The sequence below is a fragment of the Xenopus laevis genome, chromosome 8L, assembly GCF_017654675.1.
Source record: "Xenopus laevis strain J_2021 chromosome 8L, Xenopus_laevis_v10.1, whole genome shotgun sequence".
Lineage (NCBI taxonomy): Eukaryota > Metazoa > Chordata > Amphibia > Anura > Pipidae > Xenopus > Xenopus laevis.
This window is the reverse complement of record NC_054385.1, coordinates 131,442,799-131,462,648: the sequence shown is the minus strand read 5'-3', so window position 1 is coordinate 131,462,648 and position 19,850 is coordinate 131,442,799. Positions and strand designations below refer to the sequence as shown.

The 19,850-nt window shown below is 44.0% G+C and overlaps 1 protein-coding gene across 3 annotated transcripts; it reads right to left on the bottom strand.

Annotated features, from left to right (window-relative positions):
- Nucleotides 1-3,992: 3,992 nt before the first annotated feature.
- On the bottom strand, nt 3,993-13,361 carry LOC108699601 (toll-like receptor 2). 3 transcript variants are annotated; one of them, XM_041573736.1, is made up of 3 exons: nt 13,096-13,361; nt 7,975-8,063; nt 3,993-6,900 (listed from the first exon to the last, which is right to left on the bottom strand). In XM_041573736.1, the coding sequence occupies exon 3, from the start codon at nt 6,878-6,880 to the stop codon at nt 4,382-4,384; it is 2,499 nt and encodes an 832-aa protein (XP_041429670.1). In that variant the 5' UTR covers nt 6,881-6,900; nt 7,975-8,063; nt 13,096-13,361; the 3' UTR covers nt 3,993-4,381. The 3 variants fall into 3 exon arrangements, with proteins under 3 accessions (XP_041429670.1, XP_041429669.1, XP_041429671.1); XM_041573735.1 differs by having other exon boundaries at nt 13,100-13,361; XM_041573737.1 differs by lacking the exon at nt 13,096-13,361 and adding an exon at nt 9,621-10,316.
- Nucleotides 13,362-19,850: the final 6,489 nt, after the last annotated feature.

Below are 19,850 nucleotides of genomic sequence, written 5' to 3'. Positions count from 1 at the left end.
TTGCACTGCTTTAATACCCCAAAAAACTCAGTAGTACCATAAAGTCCTTTAACCTCCTCATTTTCTGCTTTTCAGCAGAACTGGCACCACTCAGCACTCGTTTGATGCCAACTGATGCCCATCTTGGCCAGTGGTTTAACTATAGAAGAGGCAGACTCTCCAGGGGGGGATCAAGGCAACAGGAGCCTCCAAGGGGGACACAGGTGACCTGCAATTTTGGGCATGAAGCATATAAATTGACAAGTGACCCGTGATTTTCTATGGATTTATGATTCCAGGGACTGGTCCCATTGTATGTTGGAGTCAGGATGAATTTTTACCCCTATGAGGCAAATTGGAGAGGCTTCATATGGGGTTTTTCGCCTTCCTCTGGATCAACTGGCAGTTAGGCAGCTTATATATAGACTTTAGGTTGAACTTGATGGACGTGTGTCTTTTTTCAACCTAACTCACTATGTTACTATGAAAATGGGGTCTAAAGAGATATTTTTTTGCAGGGTGGTCCAGGCCCTGGGAGTTACACGACTGGTCTTGGTGGTTGGCATCCAGGCACGGAGACCTTCACCAACTGGAGATGACCACTGAGATACTCCAGTAATTATATCAATTTTATATAACAGGGCTGCCTACAATCAAGGAGGAAACGTGCAAAGTGCAAAAAACACGTGCAAACCTGCACTTTGTGCTGCTTCTTGTACCCTGAGATGGACTATTTACCATATTGCCTTCATAAATGACCCTTCTAGTCACTTGTTGTACTTGTATGGGGGAGTTTATTTCCTGGTACTCATGTAACTGCGCCTGTTTCCTCTCTGGCCAAAATATGCCAGCCCAGCCTTGCTTTATGGCAGGTATTCTAGTCATACCCTGGAATGCCAGGGGGAAAGGAAAGGACTGGCATGTCAGTAAGCAAGGGGTTAAGGAGACGGCCCAACTGGGTGACAGAAAACAACGGTCAGTAGCGTAAGAGCCAATAGTACCAGAGAAGTGGTGAGAATATTTACACCTGGGCTGTGTGGGTGTAGTTGTACCCAGAGATTTATTTACTCAGGGTGATATCGGATATGAGAAACAAAAAAAAAATTCTATTGAGCAAAACACGTTAAAGGAGTGTTGATAAGAGGAGTGTGTGAGCTTCACATCACAAAGCAAACGCACGGTACATTCGATATGTCACCTCCTCCCATTGTGACGTCAGCACCGGCGAATTCCTGACAGCTGATTAAAGGGTAAGTAAAGCAGGTTCTGTTTGTGCTCATGCCGTTACCCTGGTCAAACACAACCGCTGGTCTACAGAAAGGATAAACCAGTAGAAAAGTAATGTATGGAAACGACAGGGAGGATCCTGCAAGAAGAAAACCCAGAATGGGGAAAGGAGAAACCAATAGGATAATCACAGAATAGTGCAAGTCAATATAGGAATGACTGATGTCAACTGAGCAGGAAAATTTCCATTAGTCATTCTGAACCCTTTAGTTACTTTGTTACTCACTGGATCACAGAACAGTGTAGGTGGCCGCCATGATGTTCTACCCCTGTGTCTGCTGGTTTTATTGCTTTTCCCATCTATAATATCCCTACTGACACCATTGCAAGTCAGCTATCCCATTGGCTATCCCATTGGCCAGTGGTGTGGGGCCCCCCAGCAATATTTTTTACCCGGGTCCCCACCTCTCCAGGCCAAAATCACAGGTGACAGGTAACTGAGAAATCGTGGGTTCAACCCAACTATACCCCCATATTTTTACTCCTCTGGTTACATATTAAGAGTAGTCTAGTGGATCCCAAACTGTAAGGCTTCCCCCTTGGGGAAAACCAAAGCAGTTGCAGGGGGGCCTAAGCCTGAAAGCCATACACATTTGATGAGCTACAGAAGGCCCTGTCTGAAAGGCTGAACTACTTGAGTAGTCTAAAGCTCCACCAAAAAGTGTAGAGGGTTGGTGCAACAAAATTCAAAGGGTTGGTAACCTAGGAGTGTAGGACTCAAGGGTATAGAATTCAAGGAAAAATATAGAATAAATACAGCTCCAGGCAGTATAGACTCAGGGTATCCTTGTAGTTTGCCATGGAGGGCCCTATTCACTGAGGCTGGAACCCCACTGTCAGACTGATTCATCAGCTTTTATCAGCCCCACGGATCTACATTCAGGCTGCAGGTTCAGCAGTTGCTAAGTTAGAATTCCCATCAGATAAAAAGGGGAGGAGCAAATGACCAACATGGCAGCTACCATACCATTTGTTTATAATAATTAAAAACATGTTATTTACTGGACATAAACCAAACTGCTGATGTATTTGATATTTCCTACACCCTGCCTCTCCAAATCAGCACACGGATTCTGAGGGTTCCTTATCGCTTTAACCCTTCCGGGTCTTTGGCATCGATATACAGTCAAAGGCACTTCATATATCCCCAATAAATAAAATACTCACTATCAAGTCCTGCTATCTGTCTGGGAGTCGCAGCATGAACAATCCACTTGCAGCAGGACACAACGTTAGGATGTAGGAGTCATAAATCACATAAAGGGTCATAATAAATGTTTTTTAATAAAAATACAATACAATAAATACAAGTGGTAATGTTAAATGTAACAGATTCATTAGTACATAGCTAGAAACATAAACCAGCTATACCTATATCATTTATAGTAAGAGGCATAGACAGGAAACGGTGGCTGAACTGCAACTCCCAGCATCCCTTGATAGTCTCACGATTTTCATTATTACTCTCACCCTAACTGGGTCTCAGGATGGGTGGGTAATAAAACTCCCAGTATCCTCAGCTATTGAGCTTGACCTGGACCCGCCCGTCACCCGCAAATGGGGGTGTGCGAGATCGGCCCGAACCAGACCGAACCACGGGTAAACCCGCAGGTCCCGTGGGTGTCAGCCCGGCCTCACATCACTACAACAGATATATGAAGACAACCTTATCTATACATGAATACATAATATAGACAATATAGCATTTGGGAGATTTATATGTGCCCAGAGCATTCCTTCTCTGTATATTTGTATTTATACATATGAGTTGGGCTGCCATATTGTTTCCCTTATATAACATGACGGTATAGCTTATTGTGTGCCCAGAGCAGTGAATCTGGTGCAATAATACTGTGTATTCTCAGGGACTGCCACTGCCATTGGGACAGGACAGTTAATAAATGAGCTCTAAAACTGCAATGGGAAGTGAGTATGAAATTCTCATTACATGAATTATTAACTTTTGTACGTTCAGCATTCCTAACATTCTGACAATATTTTGAAGTGCTCGGGGAAAAGTAAATGTGAGCTTAGCTTTAACGCACAATGATTATTACACTTTCTGTCAAAGTAGCTGGTGCAAAAGAAAAAGAACCCAACAACAACAAAATTAGGGAAGACTCTTAGGGGCAAATTCACTAAGCGCCGAACGCTAGCGTTAATTCGCTAGCGTTTGTCATTTTCGTTACTGCGCAAATTCACTAACGAACGCTGGCGTAGTTTCGCTAGTGTTACTTCGCACCCTTACGCTAGGTGAATTTTCGCTAGCGACGTAACTATGCAAATTCACTAACTTGCGCAGTGTACTGAACGCTACCTTTTACGCTAAACTTCCTTCCCCACCTCAGACCTTGCGAAGCGCAATAGAGTAGATAGGGATTGTTTCAAAAAAAGTCTATTTTTTTTCTAAGTCCCAAAAAACGCTGGCGTGTTTTCTACATTATGGGTGATAGGCTGAAAAAGATCGAAATTTTTTTTGGGGCTCCCCTCCTTCCCCCCTACATTTCCTGACTCATGGCAACTTACCTAGACAGTGGGCACATATGTAGGGCAAAATAAAATTTTTATTTGCTGATTTGAAGGTTTTCTAGGCATTTGTAGTGCTGATACATATTCCTCCATTGAAATTTGAATTTTGCGCCGTATGCAAATTAGCCTTCGCTAGCGTAACTTCGCTTTACATAGCGAATCAACACTAGCGCAACTTCGCAACCTTACGCTACCCCTAAGCGCAACTTCGGATTTTAGTGAATTTGCGGAGCGCTAGCGAAACTACGCCTGGCGAAGTGCGGCGAAGTTGCGCCTGGCGCAACTTCGCATCTTAGTGAATTTGCCCCTTACACCACAGAGAAGACATCAGTAAGACATGGCTCCGGGCCTGGTGCAGGTGACCAGAAGATACCCGAGATATCTCCATCAGCATAGGAAGGGCTTCATTACTGTAAGGGCAGTCAGGCTATAGAACGATCCCACAAGATAATTATGACCATAACATTATAATCCATATAAAACAGAAATGAATGTGTAGACCATTTGAGCTTCTTGTTCATGAGTCACCTCTAGAACCTCATAAACACAATATACACATCAACATGGAAAGATATTTTGGGAAGGATCAGCTGCTCGTTTTGCTGAGTTGTACTAATGGAGCCCCCGAGACGGAACAAGAGCCAAAAGCAACAGTTTCACTCACCACAGACAGGCTCGCTTGGGTTGTAACAACAGGACTGGCCTTGCCCAAAATACTCTTAAGCTGAATCCAAAAGAAAGGCTGTCTGTTCTGCTCTGAAGGCCACTCAAGGTAGGTCTTGGTCCTCAACATTTTCCTGAGCTTGTGAAACCTCTTTGGAAGGTCTTCCATAGTGACCTTCTCCTTGACCACCAAGATGACATCCTCAAAAGCATGGCCAATAGCCCTCTGGTGGGCAAAGTACAGTTCATAATTGCACCACTCACTGTTGACGAAGTTGTGGGAGAGAACAAAGATGATCTTGCGGCTGTTCTCAATATTCTCGATGATATTGTCAATGATCCATCTCCCCGGGAGGAAGTCTCTCTCGTGAATGCAGACTCGGTACGGGGGGCTACAGCTCTCCAGCCGATAAAGCAGCTCCCCTCTCACCCAGTCGGCATCAGAGTGACTGTAGGAGATGAAGGCATGGTAGTTGCATTCTCCACCTTCATGAAAACTCCTAGAACGGTATTTGGACTGCACTATGCTGCATGTTGTCCGGAGATACCACGGCACGTCAAACTTCCAGCACAATAACATGCAGAGGATAACCACCACAGCTGTAGTAGACACCGATATAGCCACCACCAGTCTTACATCACACTCAACCCTCCCAGGGGTGTAAAATTCCACTTTGGTGTCTAGAAGCTGTGGTGGGTGATAGCAATTATATGCTCCAGGCCAATCAGAAAGCAAGATTTTATGCTCATTTAAAGTTTCTGTGAAAAAGGCATAAAGGTCACAGGTGCAATGATATGGATTATCTCCTGCAGTCAACCTTCTGAGCTCTGGCAGATCTTTAAAAGATCCCTTGTCGATGACACCAAATGAGTTTCCTTCTAAGGCCAGCACTTGAAGGTTCGGGCACTTCCAGTCTCTAGATATAAATTTTATTTTGTTTTGGCTGAGAATCAGTTCCTTGAGGTTCATAGCCCTGTTAAAATAGTCCATGTCTAGTCGTTCCAACAGAGAGTTGGACATATCTAGATGTTCTACTGTCACAGGCAAGCACTTGAATACCTCCACTTTAAGGGTGTTGTCCTTTAAAATGAGCTTTGTTATTTTAGGAGTCCATGTACAAATCTCATCGCGAGCTCCAAGGTAATTCGACGTCAGGTCAAGAGTGTCCAGCTTTGGCCAAGTCGAAGTCAATAAAGAGATTGTATACAGGCTGCGCATGTTGTTATTTGCAGCAATGAATGTATGGAGGTTGGGAAGTTCACTGTACTGGCACAAGAGGTTGTAAAGATATGAAGCCAAAAGGCGGTTGTTGGATATATCCAGCTCCTCAACACTCACCATCTGACTCCAGGCATCGCAGGGTACAAAATTGAAGTTGACATTGATGATGTAGAGGTGGCTCACCCTACTGAACCAAGTAAATGTCCAGTCAAACCTCAAGATGTCAGGGTTAGTCACGTCTTTGATGACCAGATTTCTCAGACCAAGATCCTTAATTCTTACACTTGTCCTATTGGTGCTCAGAGAACGAGCATAGTCAATGGACAACAGCAAAAGGTCTTGGACACTGGACTTCTCCATGTTTTTTAAGGTCAGACGCAACAGGTTCTCATTAAATTTCCCACGGTAGAAGGTCAACTCCCCAATGAAAATGTCAGCGAGGCCAGAGAACACATCCAAAGCATCCATATAATAAGTGAACTCAAATAAGTTTCTGAAACGAAGGCTGTCAAATGATTTGCCTGCCAGGTCCTTTAACATTCGAGGCAGAGCTTGTGGGTTTGTATCAAGAGCAATATCCAACCATAGTGTTTGAGTGTTGAGAACTGAAAATGCCCCCTGTTCATAAAACCCAAGACTGGACATGGTCTTCAGTGAAAACTTTTGGAGGCTAATGTTCTTTATGGGGGCAAAATCATCTTTCAGGACCTTACTGACTAATGGGCCACCAACAGACAAACTCTGTAGATTCTCCAACATGCTGAATTCTGCCCCAAGAGTAGGGCAATTGTAGAAATTATTGGAAATGTCAAGAACCTGCAGGAACTTCAGAGGTTCAAACAAGGCTGAAGGCATCTCCGTCAGGCTGTTGTTGAACAGGGTGAGGTTGGTCAGAAGAGCATTGGATGCAAAAGAGCCATTTTCTATGACAGAGATGTTGTTATAACTCAAATTTAATGCTCGTAAATTAGTGAAGAATGCAAAGTCATCCAATTTGATTTGGGAAAGTCTATTGTAGGACAGATCCAGCTCCACAAGGGTGGCAGGAAGCTCCTTTGGGACTGTGGCAAGACTCCTCCCTTTGCAGTTGGCATAATTTGCATTGATTTCACATGGGGTTTGGCACTGTGCCCACGCCACAAGGCCGAGGACCAACATACAAAGCATTGCCAGTCTTTCATGGTGCCGAAGAGTCTCCATGTTCTTCTCATCTTCTAAACCTATAGGAGAACAAAGGAATGTTCCACATGAATTTGACAATAACTGGGTTATTATTATCTTTGAGCGGTTGAGATTTGGCACACATTCCTTAACATCACTCACCCCCAGGGGGATCTCTGATTTAGGACTCTGCCCTCCAGTTGAACATAAAGCCAATGACTCAACCAACCACACAACATGTTGACACCAGTGGGATTAACACCAGGCCGGTGATTCATGGTTCCACTAACCAGACTCACATGCTTTTTTAAGGAGCACATTTTTGCACCGGTTAGTGCTCTTGCCTTTGTTCCAGGGTGTTGTTGGGGGGCCCCGGTGTAACCACAACTGGTGCACAATTTTATTAAATGGGGCAATTTACTTAGACCCTGGGCAGAAGTGCACTAAGTGGTGCAACGAGTGTCTCACTTACACTCTGTAGATGAGCCCTAATATGTGTGCTAGGTTGTGTTCTCTGCTCTTTGTATCTTGGCGACTCAGTAGACAGCTTGAAGCACCCGTTGTTAAGTGTTACAAGTGTTTTTATAGATTTACTAGTCTCCTGGCTGCTGACAGAGAGCTGGAAGCATTAAGACGCTTATTTCATCCTGTTGTCTAACATTCTTGTTTCCACACAACAGTCAATCCGTTCTCCTGGGGCTGAATTTACAACCTGCCACTGTCCTTTCCTATTGAAAGCAATACCTTTCCCCTGCACGGCTGGGTCTGACTTTCATTACAATGTAGCAGAAGCCAGCTGATTAACAGGCCTGTCTTGGCAGCAGTAGAGAGCTACATTGTTTCAACAGTCGGAACCAGTAGTGCAGAAAGGAACAAACAGCTTCTGCTTTGAAACAGATTTTCGGGATTACATGATTAAAGCCTTTCCTGACTGATGCACAGAACTCTACAGTTCGCTCTGTCAACTGGGAGTTGTGGGAAGAAGAGAAAGTTCCGCGTGACCGGTGGAAAGTCAAATATATAAATCAGCGAAGGCGACATGTCCGTTTGTAAACAATGGACCAATTGAAAATTGTCGATTTTGGCAGCGGCCTGAGTGGGTACAGGGCATTGTGGGTAAATATAAGACTTACCTAACTGTGTGTTAAGTGATAGGGGGGCTGCTGTGTAGCGTTAGGGACCCCCAAAGGCTCCAAATCCATGTTGATCCAGGTCAGTGCACCTATAGGAGAGAAGCAAGAGGGTGTCGGTCTCGGGGTGAAAGGGTGTTGTGGGTCACGTTACACATCCAGTACCATTTCCCATTGGGCAGAAATATTCAACCTGTATTTGCTGGACTACAACTCCCAGCAGTCCATCTGGTCTATTGAAAGTACAGGATTCTGGGGTCCTAGATGTGCACTAAGCATATCCCCGAAGCCTCAGCCCCCCATTCTGTTATATTTGTACCCAGTGAGTTTTACAGCTGGTAGAAATGCAAAACTAGTAAATTAGTCTCATAATGTAGCTGCACCTATGCCTTATCCTTGACCTCCCACCCCAAAAAGCAGTTCCATGTATCAACAGCCTTTTTTAACCCGCAATACACTATTTTTCCCTTTTTTCTCTTAATTTATTCAGTTTTTATGGTTTTAAATATTTTATTTAATTTTCAGATTAAATGAATGAAATCAAAATGACAGCAAATATTATGCAGATGAAGAAAATATGTTACACTTGACACAATGGTATGTTATTATCAAAAATGTATACCATTCAAGAGAACTCACAAGAAGTAACTCAAATTAACTGAGCCAGTGGGTGTAAATGCAATAAAAAGAAAGAAAGAAAAAGCCCATTACAATTGAAGAAACCAAATTATTTGATCACCAGTATTAGAGTTACAGATCTCAAAATACCAAATCGGCCTAAAAGAATCTTTGGAATTACTTTACCTTTTGTTTTAGTTATTAAGGCTTCTTCCCAACTAAGCTGGTTCATATAAGTAACGATTTCCGATAATGAGGGGGTTCCTCTTGTAACCAAAAATTAAGTAAAGCTTTCCTAGAAGCAGCCAGAAATAAAGTACCGTATATACTCGAGTATAAGCCGAGTTTTCAGCCCTCATAATATGCTGAAAAACTCTACCTCGGCTTATACTCGGGTCAAGCGCAAAAACAGTCCGCGGCGTGTAAGAATAGTCGCCGGCATCCAAGAATAGTCACCGGTGTCCAAGAATAGTTTCGCACCCTCCGGCGCTTAGTCATAGGCGTGTCTTAGACTAAGCGCCGGAGGGTGCGAAACGCGTAAGGTGGAATATGTGGGGTAGTATTTACCGAATAACTTTTTAAATGTGATTATCAATAAATTTTTTGTTTTTACTCTAAGAGGCCTTGGGACATATATCTTTTTTGATATAAACCTTTCTGACGTCTCTGGTCTGACTATAAATCACGAGAAATCCGAGGCGCTCAATTTGACTCTCTCCCCGAGGCAGTTAAACTTCTAAAGCTTAATTTTGATTTTAAGTGGCAGTCTGATTGCATTTCAATACTGGGGGTTAACCTTACCGCACTCTATTAGAATTTGTATAAATATAACTACCCTAAATTGTATGCCTCCTCAACTAAATTATTCAAACCTTTCAGATTTAAAGGGATTTCAGAGAAAGATATTACATTACATATGGGATAAAAAAAAAACCCAGGGTCAAACAGAAAACCCTGTATGCCTCTAGAGCGCAGGGAGGTTTGGGCCTTTCAAACTTACTCCATTATTATTATTATTCTGCCCAACTTACCGCTATTCCACTCATGCATTTGGGTTCGGCAGGTCCGCAGTGGGTCCAACTGGAAAATGACATCTGTGCCCCATACACAGTGGACGCATTAATCTGGTCCATATCTCACAAATGATCCCTGGTTGAGAGTCCAAGCTTAGGCACCACTGGTGTGAGATAGAGTCAGGTACTCCACCAAGTTAATGTCACACCTTTGTTCCAAAATCCGGACTTTGTACCTGGTCAAAATGTAGCCCTTTTTCAATGGTGGCGTTCTAATAACATTGTTAGAATCTATAATTGTTACATAGCTAGGGGCCCGGTCACCATATCTAATCTTCAGAATCAGCACGACCTCCTGACTTCAGAATCCTTTAGAGCTCTACAGGTGATACATTATAAATCCTCTCTTAAAACCCACTGAGAAAGGTCGGAGCACAATGTGTCATTTTTTTGAACGGTGGTGTCTCCACCCATCCCACCGTACAGGTGGGGTGTATCAAGCGGTGTATCAAGCATTAGGGCACTTCCTTTTTTCCCTAAAGATGGAAAGCTAAAAACTCTCTCTCTCTATGAGATGAGTTAAACAGAGAGCAAAACACCCGCTACAGGGTCATATTAGGGAAAAGCTTGATTCCTTTTAGGAGTCAATTGTCAGAAATCATGTCTTCTTCACTGGAGTGTGGAAGGCTGCCTGTTCTATTATTAACATGTATTTATATAGCGCCAACATATTGCGTAGCACTGTTCTAGGAGCAAGTGGAGATCTCGACCTAGACCTACATTTGGTCTGCACTTGAGAAGATTTTGAGTAGTTTGAAAGTCTAGATTGTCGAGGTATATCATATCTCTTCCATCTTTGATCCTTTAATGGGAGAGCCAAATTTCGAGTTAGATGTTGTAACTGAAGAAAGATTTCCACTGTTCTTCTTTTCCAGATATTAAGTAAATGTATGGGCCTCTCCAGGATCACTGAAAGCTCTAGTTAATCAAAAAATTAACATGTAGATTAGCCAATGATTGGCAGGTTTTGGAAAATTCCTTTCGTTTTTGGGACAGAAGCAATGAGTAGTCTTGAAATATCAAATTTTTATTCCCTTCAACATCAAGGAACACATTTACTTAGGGTCGAATACCGAACCCTAAGCCTAATTTGCATATGCAAATTAGGGGTGGGAAGGGGAAAACATTTTTTACTTCCTTGTTTTCTGACAAAAAGTCATGCAATTTCCCTCCCGCCCCTAATTTGCATATGAACATTAGGATTCGGCTGGGCAGAAGGATTCGGCCGAATCCGAATCCTGCTGAAAAAGGCCGAATCCTGGCCGAATCCTGGATTCGGTGCATCCCTAGTTTTACTCTTTAGGGGGTCCAATCCTGTGAAGTTTCTCTATTTTAAAGCTTTGACAATCTTGAGGGAGACCCAATTGTTTTAGAAATGAAAACATGAAATAAGTCATTTTGGTAAGATTCAGGTTTGTTAATGAATCTAAGATTGTTTCTCCTGGATCTATTTTCCAAATCATCCAGTTTCAACTTAAGCTCTTGAGTTTGTTTCTGTAAAGAGTCAATCTTACTTAAAGAATCAAGCGTTTCATCTTGGCTTGGAGAGACCTCATCCTCTATCTCCCCGAATCGTTTATCTTGTGTGGAAAGTTTCTCCGAGATGTTGGAAATTTGAATCTGTAATTTGTCAATGGCTTTATCAATTGTAGTCTCAATGACTGGATTAATGAGTCTGGCTACTTCAGCTGCTATAAGAGACTAGTCATCAGATAAGGATGATCTGAGAGGAGCGGGTAGGGAAATCACGTGATTTTCATCACAAAAGAAGATTTTTTTCCACTTTTTCCTTTCCGGACCCTAATTTGCATATTCGGATTCGGTTTGGTATTCGGCGGAATCTTTTACCAAGGATTTGGGGATTCAGCAGAATCCCAAATAGTGGATTCGGTGCATCCCTAATTTTTTCAGAATAAATCTTGCGCCAAAACAGTCTTTCAAGTGGTGGTATTGTACCAGACCGCGCAGGCTCGGGAACTGTAATGGCGGTACCTGAGGTATTAGAAGAGAACGGCTCCACAGTCTGTGAGTAAACCAAGAGCCTAAAAGACAGCCTCTTCTCTGCTCCTCTGGCTCAACCTCGGGCACCTGGACCCGGTAGGGACCCCAGCAAGGAGCCTTATCCCTGCGTCTCCATCACCACGGGCGCCAAACCGGAAGTCCTATTCAACTTTTAAACCCCCGAAATGTGCCTCAAATCTGGAGCAGGAGACACACACTGACCTAATTATGTACAAACATTCCAAAGATGGAATTTACTAAAGCACATATGTGTCCCCATTATTTCAGCACAGGAATGCCTGACCCAGAGGGGATTCATCTGCCCTTATGTCTGTTTAAAGGGAACATAAGGAAGTGTTACTTTACAGAAAGGGGGATAGATACAGGGAACAGACTCCCAGCAGGGGTGGTAGGACTAATACAGTAAAGGAATAGGAGGGAGAGTGAAAGGGAACATAAGGAAGTGATACTTTACAGAAAGGGGGATAGATACAGGGAACAGACTCCCAGCAGGGGTGGTAGGACTAATACAGTAAAGGAATAGGAGGGAGAGTGAAAGGGAACATAAGGAAGTGATACTTTACAGAAAGGGGGATAGATACAGGGAACAGACTCCCAGCAGGGGTGGTAGGACTAATACAGTAAAGGAATAGGAGGGAGAGTGAAAAGGAACATAAGGAAGTGATACTTTACAGAAAGGGGATAGATACAGGGAACAGACTCCCAGCAGGGGTGGTAGGACTAATACAGTAAAGGAATAGGAGGGAGAGTGAAAGGGAACATAAGGAAGTGATACTTTACAGAAATGGGAATAGATACAGGGAACAAATGCCCAGCAGGGGTGGTAGGACTAATTATATATTGTGTAAGGTACAAGAATGTAATTTCCTAGAAATAATACATAAAGACAGAAAGGGAAGTGATGTAGCACAACCCAAGGAGCAACACACACACACACACACACACACATATATATATATATATATATATATATATATATATATATATATATATATATATATATATAAATACCCTGTGACATATGGAAAGTATTATACATGAGTGGGAATAGGACAACATGCTGATTCACTCACATACATGAGCACCAACATAAAGCGCATTTATCCAGATATAGGGGGATCCTTTTGGGGGAAAATTAACATTTGCAGACCCAGCCCATGAGTATAAAGCAAATACCCTTATCGTATCTACCTTGTAAGTCAGGAGCTGCTCCAGTACCAGGAACCAGTACCTACAACCCGACCAGTTGCCAGACTCTCGTACATACGGATTTTCTTCTCCTAATAAATAGCAAGTTCTTTCCGAAGCTTTGCAAGGCACCAGCATACACTGACTGACTGCTACACATGGAACCCCAAGAGCACACAATCTACAATGAGCTCTCCCTTCCCATAAGAAAAGAAACACATACTTACAGTCTCTGGGGCTCCTGGGAGTCCAGACTTCTCACACCAGGGCAGTCGACTCTGGAATCCAGATCATCACAGGGAGTGATTGTCTCTGAGAGTTGCAGGTTTATGAGCCAGTGAGTCTCTCCTACACTGCAAAATGGGAGGAGGTGTGGTTAGGGGCGTGGCCTGTCAAGTCCCAAGTCTGTCTTGTAGTTTTTATTAACCGGTTTACAAGTACAAGTTGGCAGTTCTTGGGAATCGTACATGGAATTGGCCCTGTATTTATCTGCTGTGAGTTCTGGGGTATTATACATGGAATTGGTCCCGTATTTATCTGCTGTGGGTTCTGGGGTATTATACATGGAATTGACCCTGTATTTATCTGCTGTGGGTTCTGGGGTATTATACATGGAATTGGTCCCGTATTTATCTGCTGTGGGTTCTGGGGTATTATACATGGAATTGACCCTGTATTTATCTGCTGTGAGTTCTGGGGTATTATACATGGAATTGGTCCCGTATTTATCTGCTGTGGGTTCTGGGGTATTATACATGGAATTGACCCTGTATTTATCTGCTGTGGGTTCTGGGGTATTATACATGGAATTGGCCCTGTATTTATCTGCTGTGAGTTCTGGGGTATTATACATGGAATTGGCCCTGTATTTATCTGCTGTGTGTTCTGGGGTATTATACATGGAATTGGCCCTGTATTTATCTGCTGTGAGTTCTGGGGTATTATACATGGAATTGGCCCTGTATTTATCTGCTGTGTGTTCTGGGGTATTATACATGGAATTGGTCCTGTATTTATCTGCTGTGTGTTCTGGGGTATTATACATGGAATTGGCCCTGTATTTATCCTGCTGTGCGTTCTGGGGTATTATACATGGAATTGGCCCTGTATTTATCTGCTGTGTGTTCTGGGGTATTATACATGGAATTGGCCCTGTATTTATCTGCTGTGTGTTCTGGGGTATTATACATGGAATTGGTCCTGTATTTATCTGCTGTGTGTTCTGGGGTATTATACATGGAATTGGCCCTGTATTTATCTGCTGTGTGTTCTGGGGTATTATACATGGAATTGGTCCTGTATTTATCTGCTGTGTGTTCTGGGGTATTATACATGGAATTGGACCTGTATTTATCCTGCTGTGAGTTCTGGGGTATTATACATGGAATTGGACCTGTATTTATCCTGCTGTGAGTTCTGGGGTATTATACATGGAATTGGCACTGTATTTATCCTGCTGTGAGTTCTGGGGTATTATACATGGAATTGGCCCTGTATTTATCCTGCTGTGAGTTCTGGGGTATTATACATGGAATTGGCCCTGTATTTATCTGCTGTGGGTTCTGGGGTATTATACATGGAATTGGCCCTGTATTTATCTGCTGTGGGTTCTGGGGTATTATACATGGAATTGGCCCTGTATTTATCTGCTGTGTGTTCTGGGGTATTATACATGGAATTGGCCCTGTATTTATCCTGCTGTGGGTTCTGGGGTATTATACATGGAATTGGCCCTGTATTTATCTGCTGTGTGTTCTGGGGTATTATACATGGAATTGGCCCTGTATTTATCCTGCTGTGTGTTCTGGGGTATTATACATGGAATTGGCCCTGTATTTATCCTGCTGTGGGTTCTGGGGTATTATACATGAAATTGGTCCTGCATTTATTCTGCTGTGGATTCTGGGATATTATACATGGAATTGGCACTGTATTTATCCTGCTGTGGGTTGTGGGGTATTATACATGGAATTATCTTTAATAGGGAATAAAGATAAATATATAGGAAGGTCAGTGATCCCAATGTTATTAATAGGGAATAAAGATAAATATATAGGAAGCCCAGTGATCCCAATGTTATTAATAGGGAAAAAAGATAAATATATATGAAGGTCAGTGATCCCAATGTTATTAATAGGGAATAAAGATAAATATATAGGAAGGTCAGTGATCCCAATGTTATTAATTGGGAATAAAGATAAATATATAGGAAGGTCAGTGATATGATCCCAATGTTATTAATAGTGAATAAAGATAAATATATGGGAAGGCCGGTATTTTTTTCCATAAAAGGGGCAACCCTACCCCCAGCCAAGAATCCTACAGGATAATGATCAGCAGCTCTCTGATTGGCTCTGGGCAGACAATGTGTCTCTGTATCCACTGGCAATGTAATTTCTGCTTGTAATAAAAACAAGAGACTGAACATCCCTAGAAGGAGAGAACAAAGGGGAAGTGTAAAGCAATAAAGGATCAGACAAATATTTGTCCCCGTGTTTCACCCCCACTCCCCTTCTAATCCTCCCTATGGCAGAAACATGGGGGAAGGGGACCCTGGTAAGCTCAGCCAATGCCACTGAATAATCTCTGGAGCAGTCGCCTATTTATTTTGAGCAGCCAACTGACTACTTAGTTATGACACCCCTTGGCCCTGCACCCTTGCCTCCTGTTTCTGGCTGCGAGGGGCCCAGGAAATAAGTGTGTGTCTGTGCCAGAGAGATAATGCCCTGTCCCTGCACCCTGGCACAGTCATGCTGTAAAGTGAAACTATTATTTACTCCATTGTATGCTTGGCAGAACCACGGTTTGTGCCCTTCCACTGCCATTATTAGCTGCCAACTCGGCCAAACTGATACCTGCTTGCGGATTGGTCGGACATCCCATTGGGTGACGACCACATTGCCCCTGGGGATCCATGGTGTTCCCCCCAGTCTGCATCTCGGTGTCTTTCTCCTGGCGCCACTTGCAGAACAGATGTAGTTCAGGGCTCAGCCAACAGACAGACAGACAGATTTATGGATCACTGGGAATATGTTGTACACATCCTGCTGGGGGGGGAAGGCACAGCTGTGAATGGGGGGCCCAGATCCATCACCCCCACACACGAAAGTCCATTGGTGCACATCTGTGCAAAACAGCATGGGGAACATTCAAGGGAAAGTCAGATACGTTCTATTCACAGCTTTGAAGGGCAGACAGGCAGCATTCTCTAAATCCAGGTCCTTCCAGTTCAAACCCAGACGTTTAGCTTCAGTAATGCTGCATTTTGAAAGAATGGCTCATCCCCAGAAAATCAGGCCCTATGGTTGAACTTTTAGCAGATTGGAATGTAAAGCTTAAAGGGGATCTAAACCCAATTCTGCAACTATGCACAATGAAAGAAATATGATTGGCCTTTAACCCTAAGGTTCTTAGTAACATTATAATATTTATGGGCACAGACCTTCCCAAACTTTATAGGTCTCTTTCTCATGGGTACAGAGCTCCCAAACCCTCACAAATCTCTCCTTCATGGGTACAGAGCTCCCCACCCTCACAGGTCACTCTTTCATGGTCACAGAACTCCCCAATCCTCACAGGTCTCTCCTTCATGGGTACAGAGCTCCCCAACGCTCACATGTCTCTCCTTTGTGGGCACAGAGCTCCCCAACCCTCACAGGTCTCTCCTTCATGTGTAAAGAGCACCCCAACCCTCACAGGTCTCTCCTTCATGAGTAAAGAGCTCCGCCAACCCTCACAAGTCTCTCCTTCATAGGCACAGAGCTCCTCGACCCTCCAGGGCTCTCATTCTTGAATAAAGAGCTCCCCAACCCTCACAGGCTGCTTCTTCACAAGTAAAGAGCTCCCCAACCCTCACAGATCTCTCCTTCATGGGTACAGAGTCCCCAACCCTCACAGGTCTCTCCTTCATGGGTACAGAGCTCCCCAACCCTCACAGGTCTCTCCTTCATGGGCACAGAGTCCTCAACCCTCACAGGTCTCTCCTTCATGGCGACAGATCTCCCCAACCCTCACAGGTCTTTCCTTCATGGGCAAAGAGCTCCCCAACCCTCACAGGTCTCTCCTTCATGGGCACAGAGCTCCCCAACCCTCACAGGTCTCTCCTTCATGTATACAGAGCTCCCCAACCTTCACATGTCTCTCCTTCATGGGCACAGAGCTCCCCAATCCTCAAAGGTCTCTCTTTCATGGGCACAGAGCCCCCCCAACCCTCACAGGTCTTTCCTTCACGGGTAGAGCTCTCCAACCCTCACAGGTCTCTCTTTCATGGGCACAGAGCCCCCCAACCCTCACAGGTCTCTCCTTTATGGGCACAGAGCACCCCAACTCTCACAGATCTCTCCTTCATGGGTACATAGCTCCCCAACCCTCACATGTCTCGCCTTCATGGGCACAGAGCCCCAACCCTCACAGGTCTCTCCTTAATGGGTACAGAGCTCCCCAACCCTCACAGGTCTCTCCTTCATGGTCACAGAGTTCCCCAACCTTCACATGTCTCTCCTTCATGGGCACAGAGATCCCCAACCCTCACAGGTCTCTCCTTCATGGGCACAGAGCTCCCCAACCTTCACATGTCTCTCCTTCATGGGCACAGAGCTCCCCAATCCTCACAGGTCTCTGTTTCATGGGCACAGAGCCCCCCCCCAACCCTCACAGGACTTTCCTTCACGGGTAGAGCTCCCCAACCCTCACAGGTCTCTCTTTCATGGGCACAGAGACCCCCAACTCTCACAGATCTCTCCTTCATGGGCACATAGCTCCCCAACCCTCACATGTCTCGCCTTCATGGGTACAGAGCTCCCCAATCCTCACAGGTCTCTCCTTAATGGGCACAGAGCCCCCACCCCTCACAGGTCTATCCATTTTGTGCGTACAGAGCTCCCTGGTCATTGCTACTTTTAACCATTGTGGGAAAAGGCTACTTTCATGTTCCAAACAGATCTTATCTAAATCCTTTTGAAATGGTTTGTGCACCAGAGCGTGATTGTGACTGTACACACTCTGGTGCAAAGGGAAAGTCACTGTTTGGCAATTTTTCTTTCACAGTCCATATCACAGGCTGCAAATGCTCCTATCTCAGCCATTAGTCTGTCATTGCTACTACTGTGGGCACACAGGGATAATGGAGGGACGGAGAGTTTGCTTTATCAGTCAGGCGTGTGAAACTCCACCGTAGTGAATACACACCCACATTAATAGAAGCAGGGTTTGTGCTGCCATCTAGTTTCCTGCCAGACAGCACAGTATAAGGCTAATTGTAAGGTTAGCTTCCCCTTTACACCACAGGAAATCACCGGTAGTGTATGTATCTATCCATTGTGCTTATGAATGAGACCCTGGCACTGCAATTCTATTCTGCATTGTCAGCACTTTGCCCAGTGTTTATTCTGAGTTTTGAATCAGAAAACATTAATTTGCTGCCGGTAGGAACAGTTTCTCCTCAAAGTTTGAATTCCACACTTGAGTAACCACCTGCCAGTATAACCTGCACCTTGGCCTCTGGCTGCTACTCTAACACTTAACTTTATTATTACTATTATTACTAGTATTATTATTTTTATTATTACACCGACCTGTTCTGAAGCACTGTACAGAAATCACAAATTCCCATCAGTCCCTGCCCCAGTGAGCTTACAATCTAAAGTCCCTATCCCATTCCAATCAGTCCCTTCCTAAGTGAGCTAACAATCTAGTGGCCCTATCACATTCCCATCAGCCCCTACCACAGTGGAGCTTATCTATCACATTCCTATCAATCCCTGCCCAACTAAGCTTACAATCTAAGGTTCCCATTACATTCCTATCAATCCCTGACCCAGTGGAGCTTATAATGTAAGGTCGCCATTACATTCCTATCAATACCTGACCCAGTGAATTTACAATCTAAGATCACCATTACATTCATATCTATCCCTGAACCAGTGGAGCTTACAATGTAAGGTCGCCATTACAGTCTTATCAATCGTTGCCCTAGTGAGTTTACAATCTAAGGTTCCCATTAAATTCCTATCAGTCCCTGCCCCAGTAAGCTCACAATCTAAGGTTCCCATTACATTCCTATGAGTCCCTGCCCAAGTGAAGCTTACAATCTAAGGTCGCCAATAACATTCCTATGAATCCCTGCCCCAGTGGAGCTTACAATCTAAGGTCGCCAATAACATTGCTATGAATCCCTGCCCCAGTGGAGCTTACAATCTAAGGTCGCCAATAACATTCCTATGAATCCCTGCCCCAGTGGAGCTTAAAATCTAAGGTCGCCAATAACATCCTATGAATCCCTGTCCCAGTGGAGCTTACAATCTAAGGTCGCTATCACATTTTCACACCCTAGGGTCGGTTGTATCAGGAACCTTGGCTACGCCGGCCCAGTTACTTGCAGTTCAATGAAAACGACTGCATCAATATGTAGATGACCACATCTGTGACTTCTGTGGCAAATGAGCCCTAGTACAAGAAATAATTTCCTTACCTCCTTATCTACAGTTATGTCTATTAGTCTCCATTTCCTTTCCCCTTAGCTTTTCTCTCCTTTTCTGTTGTTTCACTCCTTCACTTACCTCCTCTCTTCCCTCCTTCACTTGTATCCCCCCCACTTCTGTGCTCTCCACATTTCTTCTTTCTTATACCCCCCTTGCTTTCCCACCTTCATCTTCCCACCATTTGCTCCCCCACTTACTCCTTTTCTCCTGTTCTCTCCCCTCTGTGTGATTATATTGTACATACAGAATCCTCCAGGCAGGAAGCTGAATGCTCAGCAGTTCTATAGTATATGAGAAGCACTGATTGCGGCTGTTTCTTAATGAATCCCAGGCTGTTCTTCTGGGCTGAGATGTACAGAACCAATTGCAGGATCCCCACGCTGTGATTGGTGCAACACATCAAGTCTGTGTGTAGAGATACGTTGCTAATAATCTCAGATCTTGTTGGCCCAATACAATATCTTTGCCACTGGAATAATTACTGTCACTCCTCTCTGAA